Source organism: Protopterus annectens, chromosome 2.part2 (assembly GCF_019279795.1).
Source record: "Protopterus annectens isolate FY-2018-M chromosome 2.part2, PAN1.0, whole genome shotgun sequence".
NCBI lineage: Eukaryota > Metazoa > Chordata > Ceratodontiformes > Protopteridae > Protopterus > Protopterus annectens.
This window is the reverse complement of record NC_056730.1, coordinates 926,816,896-926,838,127: the sequence shown is the minus strand read 5'-3', so window position 1 is coordinate 926,838,127 and position 21,232 is coordinate 926,816,896. Positions and strand designations below refer to the sequence as shown.

The 21,232-nt window shown below is 36.9% G+C and overlaps 1 protein-coding gene across 3 annotated transcripts in view; it reads left to right on the top strand.

Moving 5' to 3' along the window:
• The window catches only part of SSBP2 (single stranded DNA binding protein 2), a 1,934,337-nt gene that overhangs the window by 1,816,300 nt on the left and 96,805 nt on the right, over window positions 1-21,232 (top strand). For all 3 annotated transcript variants that reach the window (XM_044064241.1, XM_044064242.1, XM_044064244.1), the window contains exon 15: window positions 13,235-13,263. In XM_044064241.1, coding sequence (XP_043920176.1) covers window positions 13,235-13,263 — 29 coding nt within the window. The remainder of the gene's footprint in view (window positions 1-13,234; window positions 13,264-21,232) is intronic.

The following is a 21,232-nucleotide window of genomic DNA, read 5'->3' as shown; positions in this document are numbered from 1 at the left end:
GTGATAAAGATCCAGATGGTTTTGTTTAACAGTATTTTAAAAGGAGGGAAAGCACCAGCATCCTGGAAGAAAGGTGTGGTGGCTCTAATTCCTAAAGATGATAAAGACCCATCCAGCCTAGTTTCATATAGGCCCACTTCAGTTTTAAACCATGATTATAAAGTGTTTGTGTCCATAATAGCTAAAAGAATGGCAAAGGTAGTGACAGAATCAATTGATATGGATCACTGTGGTTTCATGGAATGGAGGCAAACACTTGACAACATTTATAGAACCAAGATGATCCAGAAAGAAGTGAAATGTAAGAAAATACCACTGTTGTTGGTGGGTCTTGATGTAGAGAAAGCATTCGACAGAGTAAGCTGGGGTTTTATGACTAGGGCAATGGAAGGATTTGCAGTAATAAGGTTAATTAGGAGGATAAATGAGGGATTGGAGGCAAAAATTAAAGTGAAAGGGTTCCTCTTTGATAAGTTGTGCCTGAACAGGGGAACCAGGCAGGGGTGTCCTCTTTCTCCTTTGTTGTTTGCATTATATTTAGAGCCATTGTCAAAGAAAAATAAGGGAGTTAGAAGTTCAAGGATGTAATTGGTATGGTGATCAAGTAAAGTTGGCTTTATTTGCAGATATTATTTTGTAGCTGATAAAACCAGAAAAGGGCATCTCAGTGTTGTGGAACAATCTGAGACAGTTTAAATTTTGGGGGGGATATAAAATTAATGAAGACAAAATAAAGGCTACAGCTGTAAACTATGTACCTGCGCATGAATTGGTTTTACATTACCTTTATTTATGGGGACATGATAAAATGAAGTGTTTAGGAGTATGGGTTAAAAAGGATTCTGTTACTGCAGCTAAATGTGTGTGGGGAAAAAAATAAACAAAATATAATGCAAAAACGGAGAAACTGTGAGCTCTGGTTTATGGATATGAATAGCAAGATAAAAGCAGTGAAAATGTTTGAGTCTCTATAGTTTTATATACAGGTAAGGCGTATTTTTATCAAACAAAGGAGAAATTGTGGGGAGTAATTAATAAAGAGTTGAATGATTTTATCTGGGAGGGGAAGGGCTAGGGTCAACTGGAATAAGTTGATCCTTCTAATAGAACAAGGTGGATTAGGATTACCTGATTTGAAGTGATATTTTATAGTTACACAGTTAAGGCTGATATATATATATATATATATATATATATATATATATATATATATATATATATATATATATATATATATATATATAAATAAAACACAAGCAAGGGGGGGAATTCAAAAAATAGAGAGAGAGTGGGATACTGGATGCAGATCCTTAAGGAGAATAAAAACAGCCATACAGACTATTGAAAAGACAGGGGTCTGAATGGAGAGATGAGAAGTCAGCAAGTAAAGGCAAGTAGTATTGCTGAAAATGAATTCATCCTAAAGTCTTTGTGAGTACCTTCACAAGGTGGACCCTGTTTTTTCGCAAAATCTAACCAGGATGACACTGATATATAGACTGTATTTTATATAGCATGTATTGTGGACAGAAGTAGGTCAAAAATTAAAAAAGATAGCTGGGTACACAAGACCCAGGATAAAAATGTGCTCAATCCTGGTAGATGCATTGGTGGTGACAGTGTAGAATCCTCAAAATATGGAAGCATTCCTACAATGGGGCCAGGCCCAGGGGGGGTGGCCCCCCTGTTGTAGAAGGAAGTAGCAGTCCACAAAAATCACAAAAACTGATAGGCCAAAGAAGAGCCATAAAAACAATAGAGTGGACTACTGAGGATAAGAAATAAATTATGTATTTTTACTATTATGCAAAAACCCCAGAAATTCCAGACACAAGACATACAAAAGAGTGAGAGAAATTAGGGGAAAGAAAAATACTTCCACAAGAAAAACTGTCAAAAGCTTCAAATAAAAATTTGTGTTCATTAATACAACAGATTTGTGAAAAACATTACGTAGACCGAGAAACTTTGAATTGTTTGGAAAAAGAAGCATCCAAGGAAGTGCGAAAAAGTAAACAACAAAATCTAGAGATATTTGAAAAGTATAAAAAAGAAATCTGGACATGGAAAAGAAAGAGATTTGATATAGTGCAATATTTATGCAAAGTCGAAAGCCAAATTAATCAGTACAAAAAAGGAGCCCCAAAGATATTCAAAGAGAAATACAGGCAAAGGCATCCAGATATGGAATATTTCACAATAAAAAGTAATGTCGCAAAGAGGAAATGTAGAAAAGAAAATTAGTAAAGTAGAAGCTAAAAAAAAAAATTGAAGTTATGGAATGCCTGAGAAGCTAAGCATTTGTTTTAGAAGGTTTAACACAGGTTGCATCACAGCATGATGGAGCGAGTCCCCAGAGTAAGGAGAAACAGGAAGATCAGGAGACATCTGAAGAAGAAATAGGGACATGGGAAAGAAAAAAAGATTTAATATGGTGTAATATTTATGCAAAGGAGAAAGCAAAACTAATCAATACAAAAAGAGCAGCACCAATGATGTTTGAAGAGAAATTCGGGCAAATTAATCCAGATATGGAAAACTTTGCAATTCAAAAAATAAGAAGACAAAGAGGAAAAGTAGAAAAGAAGATTAGTAATAGAGAAGTTAAAAAAAACAGAAACTGAGGTTATGGAGTACCTGCGAATGAAGGATTCAGTGTAGAAAATCTGACTAAGAAAGCACCACTGCAGGATAGAGCAATAGACACCAAGTTAAAGTGAAACCAGTGGAACTGGAAGCAACTGGTCAGTTGCCATATGAAGATATTTTCAAGCCTTCCACAGGAAACCAGTATAAATGTTCATTTGAAGCTGGATGGGCAGTAAGGGAAGGAACAGGAAACTGTGGCAACTCTGTCGCAGTCAGTGTTGAGGAGTGATAGGTCAGTGAGTTCCCATATGACAGAGCAACAGATGACACAGGATGAAATTAAAGAGAATGTGCCACAGGAAGATGCTATAGAATATATTATAGAATGCCCGCAGAAAATGGAGAACAAAAAATGTGCCCTTAGTTTAGAAGAAAATGAGCTAAGAGAAGAGTTGCTTGATTTAGTAGAGATGGACATATTGAGATCAATGAAAGAAACAGACTGCAGAAGGTCAGTAAAACCCAAAAAGTTAGAAGTTTGATAAAATAAATGAATGCAGGAATTAGGACAGTCCATAGAGAAACGTGATTTAACAGAAGTAAACGTGATATATTACTGTACAGCTAAATTAATAACAGATAAAATTCTACCACAAGAACACAGGGTAGTAAGGGAAAGGAAGGGGAGAAATTGAATACCATCATGGAAGTATCGAATAAAGAAAACTATAAAGCAATTAAGACAAGAAGTGTCACTGTTAGAAGAATATAGAAAAGGGAACAGATCAACAAAAATACTCAGCAAAATAGACATGATAAAAGCAATGTGCAGTATTATAACGGATCAGGATTTATTATGCACCATTGCAAATAATAAACTAAAAATATCAGCACAGGCAGAAAATTTAGAAGTTACACAGATAAATATAAAGGAAAAGTATAAAATAAGCAATTTATTGATGACCCAAAAAAGTTTTAAAGAGAATTGAGAAATGAGGTAAAGGGAATTGAAAGGCCACCAAAAAAGATGAAATAGATACATTTTGAAGAAGTATTTATGAAGATCCAGTGGAACATAACAAATATGCTAAATGGATAGAAGTAGTAAAAGAAAGACTAAAAAGTTTAAAGGTACAGGATATGAAACAGCCAAAGAGATTGAAACAAAGTTGAGAAAAGCCTCTAACTGGAAAACCCCAGGCCCAGATGCAGTACCTAACTTTTAGTTGAAAGTATTAACATCTTTGCCAAAAATGTAGCCATGAGTAAAGAACTATTTATATGCACACCCCAAACAGACAACAACCTGGCTAACAACAGGAAAAACAATGTTCCTGCTTAAGAGTGAACCTGCAAGCTACCCTAAAAATTATAGACCAATAAGTTGCCTTCCGATGATGTATAAACTGTACACTGGAATTGATGCTGATAGTTTATAGTTATTAGAAGAAAACTCAATTATGGCAATAAGAACAAAAGGGCAATAATAGAAAGTCATATGGAACAAAGGATCATTTGTTGTTAACTAAAGTAATAGTGGAGAACTGTAAAAAGGGGCCGAATCTAAGTATAGTATGGCTAGACTACAAAAAAAGCATTTGACAGTATCCCACATTCATGGATAAAGGAGTGCTTAAAAATGTGTAAGATACGCCCTACACTGATAAACTTCATCACAGTGACCATGAGACAGTGGCAAACCAGTTTGCAGTTAAGTAATGATAAAGGACAAATTATTCCTGGGATAAAAATCTAAAGGGGGATATTCCAGGTGACTGTCACCTTTGCTTTTTTGCCTTACCCATAACCCATTAAACTGCCTGCTTAAAAGAGTAGGTTGTGGCTATAATTTGCCTCCCAGAAAGAAACAAAATGTAAAAGACTTCTCATCTTCTCTTTGGCAATGATTTAAAACTGTATAGCTCATCAGACGAGGAAGTGAAAGCAGAAAGCACAATTGCAAGTAGTCAAAACTTTTTCAGATGATGTAAGAGTGTAATTTGGTCTTGATAAAAGTGCAAAATCAACCTTTAAAGCAGGATAGCTGTAGCATCAAGAAAACATCAGTTTGGGAGAATAATGTGATATAAAAAAACTTGAGCAACAGGGAGTGCAGAAATATTTGGGAATTGATGAAGGTTCAACAATAAAACATGAACAAATGCAAGTAAAACTTAGTAAGGAATATTTTATAAGATTTAAATTAATCCTGAAAACAGCATTGACATCTAGGAACAAAATTCAAGCTATAAACCAGTTTGCTGTTCCTGTCCTAACTTACAGTTTTTGCATGATTGACTGGCCCCAAAAGATGTTTGATAGATTAGACAGGAAAACAAGAAGGATGTGCATGCTTATTAAATGATTTATAAAAAAAACAGTGCATACCAAGAGTATATATTCCCTGTTCCGAAGGAGGTACAGGCCTACTTGAAACTGATTACATGTATAGATCCACAGTTGTGGGACTGCATACATATCTGCTGACTTCACAAGACCCAAATATAGTGAAAGTTTTGAAACATGAGGAGAATAAATCTAAGATGACTTCCCTTCTTAATCTAGCAGAAGCATATCGATGTCAAGTGGGAATGGAAATCAAACCACAAGCAGATAAAAATCAGGCAGCAAATGAATGTGCCAAAAAACAAAAGAAATAATATAAGGTGAAGGATCAGATAAGAAGGCAAGAAATGTGGAAAATGCATAAATATAGTTGCTGGTATAGAAAACTCCTGTAAGAACCTCATGTTGATCAAGATTGGACGTAGGAATGGTTAAGGAGAAGTGAATTCAAACCAAAAGATAAAAAGTTAATATTGGCAGCCCAAGATACTGGACATGCACGTTGGTTTACAAAGTCCATTGAACATTTGTGAGAAACAGACAAATGTAGGTTTTGTAAAACCTGATTGCGATGTACTAATGGGAGAAGGAGTGTATACTGAAAGGCATAATAATGTGGCAAGACTGTTGCACTGCAGATTGTGCAAACATTACAATACTGAAATATCTGAAAAGCACTGGAAACATGAGCCACAAAGCATCATAGAAAATTATGACGTCTACATCACATTGGATCACCCATTACCAACAGTTAAAAATGGATGTGAGAAAACCAAATATATTGATCCATGAAAAGAAGACAAAAGTAGCATTGATCATTGAAATCGCTACACCCAGTGACTACAGTGTCTTGCGTACAGAGAGATACACAGTCATAAAATATCAGGATTGCAGGCAGAAACAAGAGCAGTGTGGAAGAAAGATACCCAGACAGTTCCAGTAGTAGTAGGAGCAACGGATCTTATAAAAAAAATCTACAATCGTATTTAGATATGTTACCAGTACATGTAACTCCGTACGAATTGCAGGAGTCATTACTGGGCACATTGCAGGTGCCATGAAGAGCATTTCTGGCTGACATCAAAGATTGAAACAATACTAATTTCATGAACTTTAAAATTACTTTGACTTAGGAATGGGGTCCATTCCCGTCATGGTATTAGAAACCCAAAAGATTTGGAGAAATGAAAAAGTGACAGCAGTATTATATTCATAAAGTATCAGAAAGATTATTTATAGTCCTTAAATAATGACATTCCCTACAGTTGCAGAGCATGTTGTATATTTATTTATTTAATTAATTAATTTATTCATTCAATGATTGTTTGACTGGGGTAGGGCATTGATTTAACTGGGCCAAAGTGCCCCAGATTTGGGACCTATGTCCTTAATATTTTTGGATTTGTCCCTGATTCTGGAGATGAGGACGAGAACTGTGTAACTGCTTGAGTTTCTGTGATTCGGAAACCTACAGCCTTTTACCATAAGAATTGAGTAACTGTACTCAGCAGTCCCAAGTTCTTACTCAAGGTAGTATCCGAATTCACCCTATATGGTGGTATTCATTTACCTTTTGATTTGCCAGTGTGCTGGTCTAAAGGAAGTACTGTACAGCTGAGTAGGCATACATAGTACTACATGGCTGGGAATGACATTTTTCAATGTTTCACGTTTTTTTTTTTCTTCCCCACAAATCGACAAGTTACCGTTGCTGTTGCCTAACATTGCCTACTTTTTGTTGAGACTGAAGACATCCTTCTGAATTTGTAAAAGTTAATTACATTAAAGGTATAATGTCTTCACTTATTTCAAGACTCTTTTTTTTTTTTTTTTGCAGAAATTCTTCTCAAACTGCAGGTGTTAATGTTCATAATTTTACTTGGCACTGCATCTTAAAGAAGTTTGGGGAGTGGCAGTGCAGGCCTGCAAGAACAGATCTCTCAAATTATATTTTCCAATTTTTCATTGTAGATTAGATGCTTTATCTACTCCTGTCTAGTTGGATTTGTGTGTGTGTGTGTAATAACTGCGGGTGCTATTTAAAGGACATCTTATCTGTTTTAGTAGGTAGTGTAATCCACCCTTCTTCAGCCAGAATTGTAAGAGGTTACGTGTAGTAAGTTGAATTACTCTTAGATTCATAGATTAGATTAGTAATAGACTAACTGCCATCATGGGCCATTTTAAGCCTAGCCAGTTATCCCATGTGAGAATCAAACCCTGCCCCTTGTGTTTCTAAGGCATGCACCTTAACCATCACACCAACGTGTTTGTAGGCGATCTCCTGTTGCAGTCTTTGCCTCCTTTTGAACATTCCAGTTTGCTCTGCAGGCATCTCATGAAAAAGAGCTAGAGAAGTAAAGATCACAGTCTCTCATTTTTAATTTCACAAGATGTTTAGGGATTTATTAAATGACAGGAATGGACACTATTCATGCATCATTGCACATTTACAGTACATGAAATCAGTATTGTTTCAGTCACTGACGCTTGCTAACTGTGCTCCTTACTCAGTGATAATGTTCCCAGAATTGCCTCTTCCTGTAGTTCATATAAAGTTACTCGTATGTATAGAATATTTAAGTAGGCATGGAAATTCTGTTTTTATTTACTCACTTTCAACGTACTACTGAAACTGTCAGGATGTCGTGGCTACAGCTTGCTCTGTTTTCTACTTACATGTTCTAATATTTTATAACTTTTTTCTCTCAGTTTGCAGAGCACCGTAATTGTTGGGTGCAACTCTTTCAGCAGTTTATGCTTCTTTTGTCCTTTTTTCATCAGCTGTTTATCTTACTTTCTTGCTTCTATGCTGTTGACAGCTGTTTATTACAACTTAATTTAATAGTAAATGATCCTTGGTTCCATGTGATTTTTCTTTTATCGCCTTTCTGTTCTATTGCTATGATTGAAATGGCTGTAAAGACTGCACGAGTTCCCATCCACAATTTTTATACTGTTAAAAAGGCAAGTTCATGGTTGTTAGTTCTTAGAATGGCTTGTAGATTAACTTTTAGGGAGGGCTGTCATCCTTCCCATTGTTAACTAAAGTTTTGTTTCAGTTCAGGATGTGCAAGTAAGTAATTTTTTAATCAGAGCCAAATCATGATGCATACGTTAATACCCTTAGCAAGAGTATGGGTACGGCTTCTGGAACTTTTCTTCCAGTTATGTACGTTTATTTTTTTTGTCAGTTCTATGGGGTATTACTCCATTCCATTTCATATCCTGTCTGTTAGCATTATTAATTTACCTATTTTTATCCATAATGCATCTTTGTTATATTCAGCAGGTTCTTTGTAAATGTTTCTCCAGAAATGATTGACTTCTGTTTAACACGGTGTTACTGTTATTGCTTTCTTTTTGAGGTCAGCAGTGGTTTGCTTGTTTTTTGTGCAAACCTGTTACATTAAAAACAGCATTAGCAACATCAGTTGTAACAGCAAACAAATTACAAACGTATTGCTTATTCTCATTTTCCCAGTTTAGAAGAAAATAGTGTGATTCAGTTGAGTAGAGAAAAATAATAACTGGTAATCCTTGGTGCTCATTTAGTTGATAAACAATTGACTGGTTGGCCTCCAAAACCATTTTTTAATCATAGTCTCTATATTAATAAGGACTGCCGAGCTTGTTTCCCTTTCATATAGGTACTTCAGCCGTCGCTGTTCCAAGCTTTTGTGATTACCTTTGTCCCTTTGTCCTTACCAACATCACTGTATTTAATATGTTTTCTTCTTGCTTATCCACTTTAATTGCTGGATCAAAGCCAATGACAAACAATGGCAGAAATTACCACAATGCCAGAGCAAATACTGTCACAATGACACAATTCCTCTTTCAGAGTTAGCAGTTATGGGCAGTCCCAAAAGTTGTCTCCCAGCTGTCCTGGAGAAGATAAGGTGAAAGGGCACAACAGCCTAAAGTGAATTGCTTTTTTTTTTTTTTTTTTACAATTTTATATATCTCTCTGTATACTTTCTTGGATGTTTTGCTTTTGCTAGTATTTTTAGTTTATTGTTAGAAGTGGTACAACATAAATCTTGCTCTGTTTTAATATTATTTATTCCTTTTATTGCATCTGTATTGCTGACAATGTTTTACTTTATTGTCTGTTTTCTGTATGCTTCTAGTAGTAGCATTTCCTCTCTTAGTTGCTTTATAATTCTCCATTATCAAAGTTTCAATGGTAGCATTCTACTTTTGTGTTTTATTTGCCTTATTTTGCATTTTCCTGGTAATACTTTGTGTTATTAGTTTAGTGGCCACTGTGTTAATGAGAAGACAGACAGACTTGCATTAGGACCTGCACAGAATTCTTGTTTTGGAACACCACCTGATTTATGTTGATTTTAACTAACTTAAATATTATAAGGGGCCTACTTATTAGATTATCGAGAAGTATTAGTAGAAACATTTTTAAAAAGAATGTTATGTATTTAAAAGATTATTTTTGGTACGAAATTATCCAGAAATGATTATTAACAATTTCATTGAAGAACTGAAGAAGGATAGGTACAATAGATTTCCATCCATCCAGCCATCCTCAACCCCCTTTTCCCATTTTGCACACACATGGGGTCGGGGTGTCACTTCAACAGTGACAATCATCTCGAGCCAAGGTTTACACTGCTGGGTGGCTAGCCCTGCTGTGGTAGTTCATCCATACCACTCAATCACACACGCAATCGCACCTACAGCCAGTTTAGAGTGCCCAATCCACCTGCTGCATGTTTTTGGAGTGTGGGACCCCAGTCTTCTGTGTGGAGTCTGCATGTCCTCCCTGCAGTCATGTGGGTTTCCACCGAGAGCTCCGGTTTCCTCCCACACTCCATATCCATGCAGTAGGTAGATTGGGCACTCTAAACAGATGTCCCCCTATTCTTAAATATTTACATATAAAGTGAAGTCTGATGTTATTAGAAATGAGTTTCATAATAGTTTTCCATTACCAATTAGTAGAGACATGTTTGCCATTAAAAGTGTTATTGTTAATAACTGGAAGATTGTTCAGTGTAATCAGGAATTATATAAAGTTGCTGGTAATAAGCCTGATTTTTGTTATAAAAAAACTTTTTTTCTTTTGGCTGCTTCTGTTAGGGGTCACCACAGCAGATTATCTGTTTCCATTTCTTCCTGTCCTCTGCATCTTGCTCTGTCACACCAACCACCTGCATGTCCTCTCTCATTGCAACCATAAACCTTATATTAGGCCTCCCTCTTTTCCTCTTCCTGGCAGTTCCATCCTTAGAATTTTTTTTCCAATATACCCAGTATCCCTCCTCAGCACATGTCCAAACCAATGCGATCTTGCCTCTCTGGCGTTGTCTCCAAATTATCCAACCTGAGATGACCCTCTAATATACTCATTTCTAATCCTTGTCACAAACACTGCAAATCTTAACTTTTTTAATTCTGCCACCTCCAGCTCTGACCCCTGTCTTTTTATCAGTGCCACCATCTCCAACCCATACAACATAGCTGGTCTCACTACCATCTTGTAGACCTTCGCTTTCACCCTCTCTGATACCTGCCTCTCACATATCACTCCTGACATTCGTTTCCACCAGTTCGCACTCTCTTCTTCACCTTTCTTACACACTTGCCATTACTCTGAACTGTTGATCCCAAGTATTTAAACTCATCCACCTTTGCCAGCTCTACTCCCTGTATCCTCACCATTCCTGTGTCCTTTCTCTCATTTACACACATGTATTCTACCTTAGTCCTGCTGACCTTCATTCCCATCCTCTCTAGAGCATATCTCCACCTCTCCAAGGTCTCCCCTACCTGTTCCCTACTCTCACTACAAATTACAGTGTTATCCACAAACATCATAGTCCATGGGGACTCCTGTCTGATCTCGTCTGTCAACCTGTACATCACCATTGCAAATAAGAAAGGGCTCAGAGGTGATCCTTGATGTAATCCCACATCCACGTAGAGCACATCTGTCACTCCTACCGCAGACCTCACCACTGTACTGTCACACTGTCCTCGTACATATCCTGTACCACTCTTACATGCTTCTCTGCCAATTCTGACTTCCTCATAGGCTCCCTGTCATATGCTTTTACTAAGTCCACAAAGACATAACGAATCTCCTTCTGACCTTCTCTATACTTCTTCATCAACACCCTCGGAGCAAACATCGAATCTGTAGTGCTCTTTCCTGCCATGAAACCGTACTGCTGCTCACTAACCATAACCTCCCTTCTTAACCTAGCTTCCACTACTCTTTCCCATAATTTCATGCAATGGATGATCAATTGTATCCCTCTGAAGTTACTACAGCTCTGCACATCACATTTACTCTTAGAACTCAGTACCGGTACACGTCTTCTCCACTCCTCAGGCATCCTTTCACTTTCCAAGATACCGTTAAATAATCTGGTTAAAAACCCCACTGCCATCTCTCCTAAACACCTCCATGCTTCCACAGGTTGTCATCTGGACCAACAGCTTTCCAGTCTTCATCCTTTTCCTAGCTGTCCTTACGTCCTCCTTGCTAATCCATTGCACTTCCTGATTCACTATCCCCACATCATCCAATCTCTTTCTTTCATTCTCTTCATCATCAACCCCTCAAAGTACTCTTTCCATCTGCTCAACACACTCTCCTCGCTTGCGAGTACGTTTCCCTCTTTATCCTTTATCACTGTAACCTGCTGCACTTCATTCCCAGCTTGGTCACTCTGTCTAGGCAATCTGTACAGGTCTTTTTCTCCCTCTTTAGTGTGCAACCTTTCATATATCTTAGCCTTCACTACCTCTCTCTTCACCATACACCTCACCTCCTTGTACTCCTACTTTCTTCATCTGTTGGACAGTCCCACTTCTTCTTCGCCAACCTCATCCTCTGTATGCTCTCATATACTTCCTCATTCCACCACCAGGTCTCCTTGTCCTCCTTCCTCTGTCCAGATATCACACCAGGCAACTTTTTAGCTGTCTCCCTTACCACCTCTGCTATGGCTGCCCAGCTATCTGGTAGCACTGCAGCCTGTAATTCTTGACAAAGTTTCTATGCAGGGAAAACCACAAGACCTCTGGCAAAAAGAATTTATGAGCACAAGGCAGCTATAAAGAAAAAGTACAGGACTAATGCCTTAGCTAAACAGTCTGATTTGCAAGGATTTTAGGACATTTTAGTTTATTTTACTTGAACACGTTAACAGTTTTATAGGTGATATTAATAATCTATTAGAAGTGAAATTAATTGAAATGGCAGCTTTTTTTGGTTGCCAGTGTTTTCCATGTATTAGTGAAAGTCCTAATTAACATGAAATGTGTATTAACTTGATTTTAATAAGCAGGAAGTGATGTAAGAATTGTTTGTTTAATTGGTTGATTAATGAATGTGAATATTTAAGTGTCTATGTTTCTGATGAAGTTCTGTGAGTAAAGAACAAAAGCGCTAAAAGTATTTTGACAGGCTGGCTTGGTTTTCCTTATGTGCAAGAGGTTTTGTTGCTCATTTGGTTTTTAAAGTATTTGCATGGTTTCTAGTTTTTTTATGTTGTCTTTAACTGCTGGGGTATTTTAACCTACAAAAGTGTTGATCTGCTGTTTGTAGTGTTTTCAGTGAATCAGGATATCCATGTCACCACTAGAAACAGTGTGTACATGGTATCATTCTGCCCTGTCTGCAGTGGTGCTCTAAAACTATTTATCTACCTGTGGTGTTTCAGTGAGTCAGTTCATCCAGAAAACCACTGAAAACAAAGTGCACATGGGAGCTTTTTCCTTGTTAGCAGATGGAAGTTAAAACTGCAGTAGAATATGGATGATCATTCATGGAACATTATACTTCTTACAAAACAACTTCAAATGTTACTACCCATTGAGGTGATAAAAATTATAACATGCAGACTATAATGTGTGACATTGTCATGATATCAGCATCTTGACATCAAGACAATATGTGATACTGTCATGATGTTAATATTCTGATATGGACATGATTGTCACTTTCTGATTTTTTTTATTTTTTTTTTTTTTGTGAAGAATAAGGAATCATTATATAGGCAGCCTTTTTAAATCTGATTTGCTGTTTCTGTGAAGCCATCTAAAATATCTGGATCAAATCTGTGCATGGTTTGATCTTTTGAATGTGATTCTTGCAGAGTTGCGTTCTACTGTGTTTGCAATTTCTGTTCTGTACTTTGAATTTATTTTAAGAAACCAATGTGGTCTTGATGAGTATAGTAATTTATAATAATGAACTAAAGAAGTTTTACTTGCTGTTCTGTTTTTTGAACTAAATATCTTAAACATATTTTTATTTTATAAATTCTAGGTTCAGGAGATCTAGACAGTATTTCAAAGGTAAGTGAATAATTTTGTAATTTTGTTGTTTTTTTATCATCAGACTTCAATTAAATACTTTGAGTTTAATGCAATATGGTTTCTCTTTTTTCTTTCAAAATCAAGAAATTAGGTGAGATCAGTATGGTTGAGTTATATTGTTTGAATATGATTTCTGAATATATCATATATGATCAGAATTTGGGGCAGATGCTACAATGAAAGAAATGCCATTTGATCCATGTGCAGCTCCTGTGTAAAAAATGACATTTGATTGAAGTGCACTTGCTGTGATATCTGGGTTAACCTGTGACTTTAGGGATAGAGTTGTGTAAATGTCATTTAATGTGGGATTTCTCACATGTATGACTGTACAATATTCCTGTAACCAGGACAAATAAAAAGAGACAGAGAAAAGATAAACAGTAAGAGTTAAAAAAAAGTAGCAGTGACACTTTAAACAGAAAAGAACCAGAAAAAAACTCTTATTCATTAATTGTCAGCGAACACTCTGATGAACAAATGTTCTCCAGCAGGGTGATAATCTGCAGGTAATGCCCACGGGAAAATGAGTTTGCCACTTCACAACAGCATATTAAGCTGCCTTGGAGCTCGGACAGAAAGAAAGCAAACACCTGCCACTATGTTCATACCCACTATGCAGCACTTTTGCTGTTTAGCAAGTGTATTAAAAAAAAGTGTGTATGTGTTTGTGAGTGCATGCATGCATGAGAGTGAGATCGATCGAGCCATTATTTTTACTCGCTAAGCACAGCTTTTGCTGTTTAACGAGTGTAAAATTAAAAGAAACAAAAAACAAAGGAAGGAAAGTGGGTGTGTGTCTGTGTATGTTTGTTTTGGTCTGTGTGCGTAAGTGTATGCATGCTTGGGTACATGAAAGTAGAAATGTTTTTCTGCGTGTGTGAAAAGTGAGAGCAGTTGAGCAGTGGCAAGCAGGAGCATTTAAGAGGTATGCATACTTCTCTGCCTCTTAGCTCAAGAAATCATGGTAAAGCCTAAAATAAAGGGGGAACAAAGACTCAAAAATAAGAACAGATTTTAAATGTTGCTCTGATAAAATTGGAATGTTGCTTGAATAACAGGATTTGTGTTGTGCATTTTCTTAAGGCAATAAAATCTGAAACTTAAATATATGTCATTATTTAGTGACTTCAATCACCACTGATTGGCAACAAACCACACATGTTAGGAGTAAGGGACAAAAAAATGAAGTAAATATCTGGATATTTTTTGAAAACGTTATATTTTGAATGTAAAATACTTCTTCCAACACCATTTACATATACTACAGCAAGTTTGAAACATTAGGCAGAGGAACTATTTTACATCAAAATTATATAAAAAATAATATAATAAGAAAAACACAATTTTACAGACAGCCCAATTCTCTAAGTGCACTAATGCCCTCCAGGGTATGTGTTAATGTGTAAATAATGCCATTCCGAGAGTAGGGCCTCTACACTTGTGGGCAGGCATTATTTACTCAGTAACACACACTGTTGGGCATCATTGCTTGCTTTTCATCCTACTGATGGTGCATAACCTCACACCGAACTACCCATTAATTAACACAAGCTTTTTTTTTTTTTACTTCATGAGCTTCTTGCAGGAACTTGTAGAGAATTAAAGGAGGACATTTCCACAATATTCAGAACCTTTCAAGAAAAACAAATTCTGAATGTTTTTCTCTTCAAGCATTTTGCTAATGGAAACAAACTTGAACTGCTTCACGGTTTCTGGGGGTAAATCAGAATGAATGAAGAGGGTACCACCATCAACAAAACGGTGACTTTGATTAACACTACTTGGCAAAATATCATCTGTCTGTGTTGATTTTATAAACATCACAATGAGTGGAGTAGGGCAACTGGAGGATTCCTTAGGGCATATGTAGTCTCACATATGCCCTATGAAATATGTTAGAAAAATAGTCACTTGAATAACCTTGGCAAAAACACCTTTTGTGCAGGTATTTTCTCTGAAAAAATTTACATCTCCAGAGATGTATACCAAGGTTCAGATATTCCTGATACATGGATTTGGGGTGGCAGCATCTTGATGGAATTAGTTATCCCTTGGAAACTGTGTTGCAGTGGCAGTAATATTGGCTGTAACTTCAAATCTTCCTAAACCCTTTTGCGTCTGCTGTTTTTGTTGAACAGTGATACTGTGGCCATATATCTAGGTAATTTCACCTACTTGTTTGAGCATGACAGGGATTCCTAAAGCAGGGGTGTAGCCAGAAAATTCCATTTTGTACAAACTGTTTTACTGCCCCCCCAACCCACATGGCATTTAAAAAATGTACATATCTTTCAAAATGTTGCCCCCCCATGTACACATCCCTTTCAGTGTTTTCCTCTAAAACTAGTGTTTTTGTTTTAAATTAGCAATCCTCTCTGTAAGCAAGCAATGTCCCTGTTGTTAAAGGCATTACTTCAGATATTTGTAGACAAAATAGCGTGATAAAAGCTAAAATGTTTCAGAGTGATGCAAAGAAAAATGTACTGTGTAGAAAAGTATACCTGGCTACTCCCTTGTCCTAAAGTAGATGTTCTAACAGGCATCTTTCTTGGAATATAGCAACTGCAAAATATCTTCTGTTGTAGGGATTCATTCTTTTCCTTAAGTTACTACTGCTGCTTAATTTTATTGGTATATCCTATGAGTTCTTTTCATTCCAGTGTCTACAGCATCCAGATAGAAATTCAGATTATTTCAAATTCCACCTTAGGCTGAGAGTACTGGGAGTGTCTTGCATCACGTTGCTTTCCTGCCTTACCTTCCTGTATCAGCTTCTACAATGGATGCTGTTTTTTTTATTGTGTGTCTAATTTTTTAATATTACAAATATGCAATATACCTCAGTTTTGAATGATATGCTATAAATTATGCTTTAGATGAGTTTTAACTCTTGTTTCTTTACATTGTAGTACTTGTAGTACTCACTTTTCTCTACAGTATCCAAGCTAGCTAGAAAATGCCACACAGTCCTAGATCTAAATACAAGATCCTGAATAAAAGGATAGCTGATATGAAATTCTTTGCCAATTACACTTTATCCCAATGAAGGTTTCTTCTGTTCCTGTGAAGAAGCCCATGAATGATTATCGAAAGTCTCTCTTAAAGCGCATCTTTTCTAGATTAGGGGCCTTGTTACAGCGGTTTCAGGTATGTTTGTTCTCAGTACACCACATCCCTACTTTAGCTGTCCTTTCATCACATCCATCAGACTCTTCACAGTGGTGACTTTGACTCTTATAATCAAAGTAAATAATTCAACCAGTACCTACTGCTTCTTAGCCCTTCCTGATGATTTTACCCTTTAATTTACCCTATGCCTTCTAAAATCCTTGATTTTGTGATAGGACACAGAGAGTTACTCTTAGTAAAAGGCTTAACATTTGTTGACTTGTTAAAAGTATATATTGACTTACTGTTCTTCAGAAAATGCATGTATGTTCAAAGTGTCATATTTTGTTGATTATTTTAGTAAAAGTTTGACCAGTACCAGTATTTTAAAACTATCTCTGATTTTGGACCTTAGATCCTGATTTACATCTAGCTTAGTCCCAAATATCTTGGGTAAGGAGTTAAGTGCTATACCCCACCCCACCCAAAATTAGCTCTCTTTGAAATTACTGAAGCCTGCTTGATCAACCACTTTTTACTGAATAGCATTTCACTAAAGTTGCTTCTCAATTATATATAGCAAAATACAACTTAAGAACGCAGGATATTTCCAGTCAGATGTGGACGTACCTCTCAACTTCTTAACACAAGAAATCTGAACAAAGCCTAAAATATTGGGGGACAAAGTCCCAGAAATAGGGACAGATTTTAAATATTGCTCTTATAAACTAAGAAAGCTGTCAGAATGACAGGGTTTGTGTTAGTATGCATTTTTGAAGGATATGAAGTCTGAAACTCAAATATATGCTATTGTTTGGTCATTATTTAGTGACTTCAGTGCTCTGTGATTTGCCTGAAAACCACAGATTTTATGAGGAACAGACCAAATATTTGAGGCAAAAATCTGGACATTCTGTGAAAATTTGTATGAGAGGTATGGACTTGTTGCAAAGGCCCATATACCAAGTATGTATGTCTAATAGCTGTGAGATTGCAAAGACTCAGGAAAGAGGAAATTACACGTATTTTTTCTTTCAGGACATTTTGCAATCTTAAAGTTGACATGCATATTCATAGGTGAGTTTGCTTCCCCACCCCTACCATAAGGGTGAGGTCAGTTGAGTTACAGTTTTTCTGTATGTTCTCAGTACTCGTATTAGGAGCATTACATCAAAATTTATTTCAAGCAATAAAGATGGCAAGACACTTCACTAAAGTGCAATTTCAGTAAATAGTGGTCAGCAGGTGAATCTCACAAGGTTCAGGTTGACCCCAAAATCAGAATGATAGTGGCAGTGTTTCCTAGAGGATCTCTCTCTGCATTTCAATAATAGTTCTTATCTGTCTCTTTCTAGTTTTAAGATTGATCTGGTTCTTTAGCTGTGACTTTGGTTTGGTGGCAGCTTTTGGCTGTTTTGACCCCCCCTCCCATCCTGAGCTCATCCTGTATGTCTGCCAATTCTGAGTTTCTAGTTGCAGATTGTCGTGATGCTGGAATCCATACATTTGTGCTTTGGATCCCTGCTGGGTCTGTACTGCATATTCCCATTGAATATTGTGTCCTTTGAGATTTTATTTAGTTTGGCAGCAAAGAACTACTACATTTGTATCTTGTTTCAGTGGCTGCTGCTGAAAGATCTCATTTAAACCACTGGGCTCACACTTGTGGCTGCTTTTTCCTACTATTTCCATTTCATAACTGGTTATGATTACCTCATGGTTGCAGGCTAGGCTGGGTGTTGTTTTCTGAAAAGTAGCCTTTGCCCCTTCTTCCTCCGTAAAGTTATATCACCTCCAGTGAGGCAGAGAACTTGTCAATTAAAGTTGTTTTTCTGATGGACCCCTGTTAAGACTTTCAACCATTAGTGGTCTGTAAACTAATACAGCTCTCCTAATAATGCTGTACTTAGTGTCTAAGTTCTCTAAACATCGTTTCTCAAATATTTTTCTTTAATGATATAACCTAAGTAGTATGCACTTGTTTTTTGAATGCAATTTGTTGTCCAGCCAAAATTCCAGATGTGCAGTCAGTTGATCCTTGCTAAATCGATTTGTTGTATGCATTTGTAGGCCATCACAAGTCCTAGTGCTGCTCACTTTTAAGAATGTTTCTCTGTGCAGGAAATTCTTGGTCTGGTTACTGTTTAGGGAAGATAACTTCATCTTCTTCCCACTGGTCCATTTGACCATCAGTAGCCTATCTTAGTTTATCAGCTATAAAAAGCTGTATTGGGACTGTTTGGCTGAAAAGCTTTACAGCAGTGACTCATACGCTCTTGAGATGATAGAGAAGACCTCAGCACCAGTCTCCAATGTCATTTTTCACTGATGTACTATCTGTTATACCGTGCACATGATAGTCAAGAGCACTGACATCTTTACTCGTCCTCACTTGCACCTGGCTAGTTGTTGGCTGTTCGATGGGAGACCACCTGGGAATACCAGCTGATGAAGGCTACATGTTGTGCAATCAGAAAATGTACTACTTAGAGGATTTTATCTAGCCAAAACAATATGGCTGGATAAATTACACTTCAGCCACCCATTCTGAACAAGAAGTTTTGGACATTCTGTTATTGAATATAATTCATTAACTGCTCAGTGAAAGTACTACAGATATGAATTTGATAGATACTATCACACCCATCATTGATAATTTGGTGACCTCATTTAAGGTCACAGTTCCATTATGTAGATCTGATCACAGTCCTGCCAACATTCCTTATAAAAACATAAAGTGCCAACATAAATTAAAATATATGATTACAGTGATATTTGAGCAAAACTATTAGGAATAGTGTCCTCACAGCTGTAGGAACAGAATGTCACTATTTGATTTTGGATAAAATTTAGTCAAAGTTACTGTGGTATATAAAATGAATAAAAAGTGGAGACAGTTTCCATACAGGTCAAGTACTAAATTACAAACTATGTATTTAAAGAAATGGAAACTATGCCATACTTATTATTCCACTCAGAGAAATAAGGTAAAGTTGAATAAGGTGGCAAAATGTCTACAGAAAAAGATAAGTAAAAAAAAAAAGTGAAATGTGATATGCTGTACAGGCTTGCTGTTCTTGAACTGCTTGTAAGTTTCTGTGAGGCCATTTTTTGCTTGGGCTAAAGGGAAGTCTCTCTGTGGATCAGTGGCAGTGAAAAACATTGAGCAGCCTGCCTGCCCCTGTGGGAGTGGTTACTGACTTGAAACTGTAGTTTTATTGGCCATTTTGGGTCAATTCCAAAACTCCTCCATCTTCCTCTCTTAAAACCTAGTTGCCTTGTGGTTTTGGCGTCTTTTCAGGCTTGTTGGCTGTTGGTGAAGCACCCACCAAGAGGAGAAAAAGCTGAGAGAAGAAAGGAGCCACTTTTGAGATTTTAAGTATTTTCCTCTGTTTATTTGCTAAGTTTTTCTGCATAGCCGCCTATTTTGAGCATTCTCTGGGTTGTTAAACTTGATTTCTGCATTAGTAACTGTATTTAGAGCACAACCTAGAGCTGTTTACTGAATTTCCTGTTTGCACTTATTTTTAAAATCATTTTTTTCTCAAAACTTGCATTTTATCTGTCTTTGGCCTAGCACTCTTGTGTGGGGTCATTTACTGCACTGTTATAACTTGTTGATACTTGTGAACCTCTGCTATCTCTGAAAAAACAAAAAAAAATCTTGCTTTTTTCCCACTTTTCTGAGATTTAAAAAAGTTCAGTTACAGGCTTGTTGTTCTTGAACTGCTTGTAAGTTTCTGTGAGGCCATTTTTTGCTTGGGCTAAAGGGAAGTCTCTCTGTTGATCAGTGGCAGTGAAAAACATTGAGCAGCCTGCCTGCCCCTGTGGGAGTGGTTACTGACTTGAAACTGTAGTTTTATTGGCCATTTTGGGTCAATTCCAAAACTCCTTCATCTTCCTCTCAAAACCTGGTTGCCTCGTGGTTTTTGGCGTCTTTTCAGGCTTGTTGGCTGTTGGTGAAGCACCCACTAAGAGGAGAAAACGCTGAGAGAAGAAAGGAGCCACTTATGAGATTTTAAGTATTTTTCCTCTGTTTATTTGCTAAGTTTTTCTACATAGCCGCCTATTTTGAGCATTTTCTGGGTTGTTAAACTTGATTTCTGCATTAGTAACTGTATTTAGAGCACAACCTAGAGCTGTTTATTGAATTTCCTGTTTGCACTTATTTTTAAAATCGTTTTTTTCTCAAAACTTGCATTTTATCAGTCTTTGGCCTAGCACTCTTGTGTGGGGTCATTTACTGCACTGTTATAACTTGTTGATACTTGTGAACCTCTGCTATCTCTGAAAAAACAAAAAAAAATCTTGCTTTTTTCCCACTTTTCTGAGATTTAAAAAAGTTCAGTTACAGGCTTGCTGTTCTTGAACTGCTTGTAAGTTTCTGTGAGGCCATTTTTTGCTTGAGCTAAAGGGAAGTCTCTCTGTTGATCAGTGGCAGTGAAAAACATTGAGCAGCCTGCCTGCCCCTGTGGGAGTGGTTACTGACTTGAAATTGTAGTTTTATTGGCCATTTTGGGTCATTTCTAAAACTCCTTCATCTTCCTCTCTTAAAAGCCTCTTTTGCACGGTTTTGCGCGGTTTTGAGCATAGCGCAACAGCGGGCAGTGCCGCCTAATTGGGTTTAAACTATTCCTGGCTCCACAAAGTCTGCTCTACACTTTTTCCCTTAGAACTGCTCTATCTCTCAATTTAAATACCATATTCTCATTCTAAGGCCCTTCACTGGTCCAATTAAGTAATCCTACAAGTTAGCACTATTAAACCATAAGCACTACTTACTCTTATACTCTCTACGATTACCCTGTCCTCTATTGGTCCGTCTTAAATTCAGTTT